This window comes from Arvicola amphibius, chromosome 2, assembly GCF_903992535.2.
Source record: "Arvicola amphibius chromosome 2, mArvAmp1.2, whole genome shotgun sequence".
NCBI classification, from domain to species: domain Eukaryota; kingdom Metazoa; phylum Chordata; class Mammalia; order Rodentia; family Cricetidae; genus Arvicola; species Arvicola amphibius.
In genome coordinates, this window is record NC_052048.2 from 63,499,065 (window position 1) to 63,505,219 (window position 6,155).

Below are 6,155 nucleotides of genomic sequence, written 5' to 3' on the forward strand. Positions count from 1 at the left end.
GATCTGCACTGCTTCCACAGTGCTGGGAGTACAGGCACACACCACAGCTAGCTTTTTTAGAATGGTTTTTCAAGACAGAAAGTCTCTCTCTTCATGGACATATGAAGAAACTTTATATAGTTTCTGTGTGTGGCCCTGGCTGTCCTGGAACTCTCTCTGTAGACCAAGCTGGCCTCGAACTCAGAGATCCACTTGCCTCTGCCTCCTGAGCACTAGAAGGCAAGCACCATCATCATCATCAGACCACACCTAGTGTTTTCAGTGTGAGTTCTGGGGTTCAAACTCAGTAAGGCAAGCACTTCCCTGTCTGGGTTGTCTCCCCAGCCCAACCCCTTTTTTCTGTATTGTGTTTCGTTTGGAGACAGGGTTTTAGATAGCCCAGCCCTTGAATTCACCGTGTAGTCTGAAAGATCCTTCAACTCCTTTTGGAAATAAGATAATAAACTCAAGAGACTCGTGAAAACTCAGTGGTTTTAAAGATACAGTTCTGCAGGAAGGTGCTCTGGCAGAGAGGAAAGGCACACATGGCCAAGGTACTGATTTGCTGCAAGACAGTGGTTTTTTAAAAAGCCTATCAAGAGACACTCCTGTTCTCTCTCCTACAGGCATATAGGACTTGCAACCCCCTAGTTCTCCCATCTCATCGGCCTAGACAAAATCCTCATCCCATAAATAATTTGGGACTTGAGACTGGCCCCTTCTGATTGCTGACTTCCCTATTCTGATCTGGCTAAGTGACCAAGCAAACCACTTGTAGCTTTCTGAAACAAAGAGGGGCTAGCACTAGCCAGGGAAGACGGACTTAGTGCTTCCTAAACTTGTCTGTCAGTCCAACTCCAGCTCACCTCATCATGAGAATGGAACGTTACAATCTACTTCTTACACTCCTTATCCTTCGACATTCCCCAAGTGCTGGGTCTACAAGTGTGTACCACTGTGCCTTCCTGAGGGAATTTTTCTTTACCATTTGAGATTATCAAGTGGTTTAATAGGTGCATGACACGGGTCTATAGTCTAAGGTTGCTGTCCTCAGGTCCCAAGGGATCAAGGTGTGTTATACTGTAACATGAGGGGTCATCGTCTTGTTTATGAGATTGTTGCGATTCTCACTCGGCCTTTCTCTCCCAGTGTCCTCTTCATTTTCTTCTGGGGGTGCTGCTATACTCGTCCAAAGGAAGCTGCTGTCACCCAGGGCGCAAGGGGACCCAGACTCTACACAGTCGAGGAAGGACTTCATCCACTGCTGTCACTGATCCTTTCCTGAGGTGCCCTGTATGGATGAAGACAAACCAACCCTGGTGGAGGAAGTCAATTCTGGAACACGTGGTTCCAGAAAGGGGCTGAGTTTGTGGGAGTGGCTCAAGAGGGAACCCAGGCCGCCCTAGGAAGGGGATTGGGATTTCCTACCAGGCCACGCCTCGCTGGCAATTGGTTGGTCTCTTTATCCAGACGCAGGTGGGTGGTGGCCAAGTCTTCCACTACCCAGGCGAAGGGTAGGCCCCGCCTCGTGCCCCTTTAGTAGCTGTGCGAGCCACTGAGTTCCAGGCATGGAGGGAGGCGGGCTAGGCCTTGCCGTTTGCGTGCTGACTGGGGCCTCCCGGGGCTTCGGCCGCGCCCTGGCCCCGCTGCTGGCCCGGCTGCTCTCGCCCGGTTCGGTGCTGCTCCTGAGCGCACGCAGTGACTCGGCGCTGCGGCAGCTGGAGGAGGAACTGGGCACACAGCATCCAGGCCTGCGAGTGGTTCGGGCAGCAGCCGACCTCTGCACCGAGGCCGGCGTGCAGCAGCTATTGTGCGCGGTGCGCGAGCTCCCCAGGCCCGAGGGGCTACAGCGCCTGCTGCTCATCAACAATGCAGGTGATACCGCCGACCACACCGACCAGACTGGGGCTGCGGGCTCTCACGGTTTGGGTAGTCCCTGAAAGTCCAGAGTCCAAGTGGAGACTGCCCGGTTGTCTAAAGCTCCTGTAGAACTTTCTCGAACGCCTGGAGCAGTGCCTCCTGGTGGGAGCGTGAGTCAAGACATCAGGTCTCTAAACAGATCCTCTGCTTTTCTGAAGAGCCCTCAGACAGGTGCAGTCTAAGCTTGCCTTAGGGGTGTCTGCAGAGCTGGGGTAGGTGGGTAAAATAGATGAGGAGAGACAGTGAACGACTGAGAACAAAGCCCCCGCTGCTGTGTCATTTATTCGGTCCTGTTTTCTCAGGCACTCTTGGAGATGTTTCCAAAGGCTTCCTGAACGTGACCGACCCAACTGAGGTGAACACTTACTGGACTGTGAACCTGACCTCCATGCTCTGCTTGACCTCGGGCACCCTGAATGCCTTCCCGGATAGCCCTGGCCTCAGCAAGACCGTGGTTAACATCTCGTCCCTGTGTGCCCTGCAGCCCTATAAGGGCTGGGCGCTGTACTGCGCCGGGAAGGCTGCCCGAGACATGTTGTACCAGGTCCTAGCTGCTGAGGAACCTTGCGTGAGGGTGCTAAGCTATGCTCCAGGTAGGTGGGTGGTACTGCCCTTGATGCCTCCCGACCTGACTGGTACCTTTCTGGAGCCTGGGCAAGGTGGGGAGCCTGGTCTGTATTCTTAGTTAAGAATCCCAAGAATATATTGCACCCCTCAGTCATGACTCCTCATCTTGCAAGGAAAACACAGGCTCCAAGAAGTTAGAGTGGTCAGGGGCAGAGGAACTCAGCGTTAGGAGTTGCCTGGCTAGCAGGTGGACCAGAACACCCATACACATGAACATAAATAAATTAAAGTTAGGAAACAAGACTACATTACCTTTAGATGTTTAGCTGTCTGCTTTTCTCTCTCGAGGGCCACATATTATTTCTCCATGAGTCCCCAACACCTAGCAAAGCTTCATGGAGGCCGGCCGCAATAAATGCTCATGACACGCAGGCAGGCGTTGCTGAGTGGTGAGAAGCCCAACAACTGTGCTGGAACACTGAGTGGGGTGGGAAGGAGGGGCCGGGACGAGTAAGATAGGGCCCTGTTCCCATGAAATTTCAGGGCTTGTGGTCTTCTGACGCCTTGTCTTGTCTGACCAGCCTCCTAAGATGCCGCAGGGCTGGGGCTTTTCTTCTAGGCTTGGGATTTCTGTGGTTAGAAGGTAGCAATATGTGGTGGACTGTGTGAGAACTCAAGGTGAGATGCAGCTGTCTATCTCTGACCACCATTAAAAACGTGGTAGGCTGCACAGTTCCTGGGGGGCTGTTTGTTTGCAGGTGGGAGAGAGTCTCCAGAAATGCATGGAAAGGTGAGAAAACTTGTTAGAGTGGCAGGTCCTGAGAGAGAATGGAGGGTTGGAGTGGTGGTTATGGGTGGTTTTGCCTGAAGTGTATCTGTTCATCACATGCAGTGCCTGCAGAGGCCAGAAGAGGGCATCATATCTCCTGCACCTGAAGTCACAAATGCTTTGTTGTGAGATGCTATGTTGGTACTGAGATTCAGACCCTGGGTATCTGCAAGAACAGCAAGTGCTCTTAACAGGGAGCCGTTTCTGTCTCTAATCCCCTACACTGGGCTTTCTGCTGGGGATCTGAGCTCAGGTCCCAGTGCTTGTACAGCAAGAACTTTACCAACTGAGGCAGCAAAGTGCAGCCAGATGAATTTATCAGAGAGCTAAAGGAGGTGTTAAAGAAAGGAGAAAAGCAAAGTTATGGCATGAACCTGCTTGAGGCCATGCGGAAGTCTCACATGGTCCCTGGTTGGACATAGGTGGAGTAGGGAACCTGCAGGGTCCATGTATGCATGGATACAAGTAGGAAAGATAGGAAGAGGTGGTGTATGGACCAGAGAGGATGATCTTGATTTTAAACCATGCTTAAAAGACTTTAGCTTCGAGTCTAAAACTCAGTGGTAATGTGAGTTGGGCATGGTGGCCCTCACCTATAATCCCAGTACTAGAGAGGCTAAGGCAGGAGGAGCCTGAATTTCAAGAGAGAAATCCATAGAGAACATAACTGAGAAAACGAAAACATGTAAAAGGCAACATAATGGGACCTCAGGCCAGACCTGACTGGGCTCCACCTCCACACAGTGGGGTCTACGACCTCTGTTCTTCTCCTGTACTTCCGTCCTCTAGGTGCCCTGGACACAGACATGCAGCAGTTGGCTCGAGAATCCTCCAAGTACCCAGAGATAAGGAACGGACTACAGAAGCTGAAGTCGAATGGGGAGCTGGTGGATTGTGGGACATCAGCCCAGAAACTGCTGAGCTTGCTGCAAAAGGACACCTTCCGGTCTGGAGCCCACATAGATTTCTATGACAGTTAAGTCCGTGTCCTACCACAGTGCCCTTCCCAGCCCTGCCTAACACAAACATAAGCCCTCAGACCCAGCCAGCAGGGCATGACTGGCATTACCAGCCATCAGAAGGCTTCTGTGGGGGCTCGCGAGAGAGTTGTTGGGTACTGGTATCCCCAGAAAGAGAACGTTAGAGCTGGGAAGAGGAGGAGAAGCTGAAACACTGGAGAGAGGTGGCTGAGTGTCTTGTCTGTGGGGTGAAGCGGGTGTGCTCTGACGCAGAAAGAGGACCGAGGGCATCATGGTGATGGTCCTTGAACTTCGTATCTTTGCTCTGCTGCCGTCTTCCTGTGACACCCACTGTTTCTCCCCAGACTCTGGTCCAAATACATAGTTGTAAGGCAGGTGCACTAGGGTCCATGTTGCCCTTCGTGCAGGCCTGCTGACCTCTTCTGGGGGTGCAGGAGTGACGCCTCAGTTCATTAGCTAGGGTGTCCTGAGCATGTCACTGCTCGCTCTTCCCAGAGCATTGCCAGACAGCTGTCTGCCACCTCTCATTGAGGCCCACACAGTGGTTATTATAGGTTCCATGTCATTAAGGTAGAAATACCAGGACGCCTGTGCCTTTGTCATGCTTCTGTCCACACTGACCCACCTTGACTGCCATTTGCCTGAGGGTCCCTGATCTAGGCAGTGAGTATCCATCCTCAGCGCCCAACGCACAGCAGATAGCCCTCACAGTGAGGGCTTGGATTTCTATTTCTATCCCTTGCCAACCCAGAAACGCTGTATATACGCCCAGGCTCCTGTGGTGGCCTCTAGCCCACCTTTGCACAAGGAGCTGACAGTTCCCAGCCATCCAAAACAACCACACAAACACACTCAGCCTGGCTTCTGCTTGTGTTAAAAGAACCCTCTGGTCCTCCTTGTGCCCAGCAGAGGGCGCACTGGGGCTGTGTAGCGTGAAAAGTTGGGGCTTGCCCCTTCTGCTGGGCATGCCACAACTGTTGAGGATTCCCAAGGTGGAAGGGGGTAACTTCTGTCACCTTTTCCCAGTGGAGTCTTTACCATCTCTGGAATGGAAATGGCTGCTTCAGACTTCTGCTCTTTTGACCAGCTGGTAACCCACAGCAAGTAGCTCTTGTGCCTCTGAAATGACTGTGTAGTACGATGCAGTTAAATAAAGCTTTGCACCCATCCAGAAGGGACATTGTGCATGGCCTAGTGTTTGCAAATACTTGACACTACATGCCCCATGGTCGAGAAAGCCCTTTTGCCTCTTCCATTTTTGATAGACCAGAAGTTCAGGGAGAAATACCACATGTCTCCACAAGGTGGCACACTTTCTCATGTCTTCCAAGTACAGAGGCTTCAGGGAGTTCTAAGTGGTCTGTCCTCTAGACTGGCAGGAACTCAAAGATTTGAGGAAGGGCAGAAAGGGATAGAGTCACTTTCCTTGACAGGCCCACGGCTTCTCTAGTGACCCACGACCATCTCTGCCCACAGGGATTTCCCCAGCATCAATTCCAGCCCTGCCTTCGGTGTCTCCAGGACATTCAGCCCTGGGGCTTTGGTGCTGCCCTCCAGGGCCTAACCATCTGTTCCTGGAGTTCTTAGCCTGGCCTTAGCTAACACGCACAAGAGCACATGCATGCACACACAGAAGTACATGCCTGCACATGCAGAGTCCAGCTGCATAGGTGAACAGGGCTGCGGATTAGCCAAAAGGCAAACACGGTTTCTCTGTCTTTGTTGCCATTGAACTGGGTTGTTTTTTGTTTGTTTAATTGTCTGAGCTGGGCGCCGGCAGCTGGCCCTGAGGGACTAGGGAGGGAAATACTCCAGGCTTATCCCCACAGAGCTGTGGTGTCTCTGCCTTGAGTGGAACCAGCTTGGGTCAGCGTGGTCAG

At 52.3% G+C, this 6,155-nt stretch overlaps 1 protein-coding gene across 1 annotated transcript; it reads left to right on the plus strand.

Annotated features, from left to right (window-relative positions):
- The first annotated feature begins 1,547 nt into the window (after positions 1-1,547).
- On the plus strand, positions 1,548-5,449 carry LOC119806924 (sepiapterin reductase-like). The gene is made up of 3 exons (XM_038319022.2): positions 1,548-1,854; positions 2,202-2,492; positions 4,085-5,449. The coding sequence occupies exons 1-3, from the start codon at positions 1,548-1,550 to the stop codon at positions 4,273-4,275; spliced, it is 789 nt and encodes a 262-aa protein (XP_038174950.1). The 3' UTR covers positions 4,276-5,449.
- The last annotated feature ends 706 nt before the right edge of the window (positions 5,450-6,155 follow it).

Coding starts and splice junctions, on each gene's coding strand:
- LOC119806924 (XM_038319022.2), top strand. CDS start 1,548: ATGGAGGGAGGCGGGCTAGGCCTTGCCGTTTGCGTGCTGACTGGGGCC. Junction 1,855..2,201: donor GCTGCTCATCAACAATGCAG/GTGATACCGCCG, acceptor CTGTTTTCTCAG/GCACTCTTGGAGATGTTTCC. Junction 2,493..4,084: donor GGTGCTAAGCTATGCTCCAG/GTAGGTGGGTGG, acceptor TCCGTCCTCTAG/GTGCCCTGGACACAGACATG.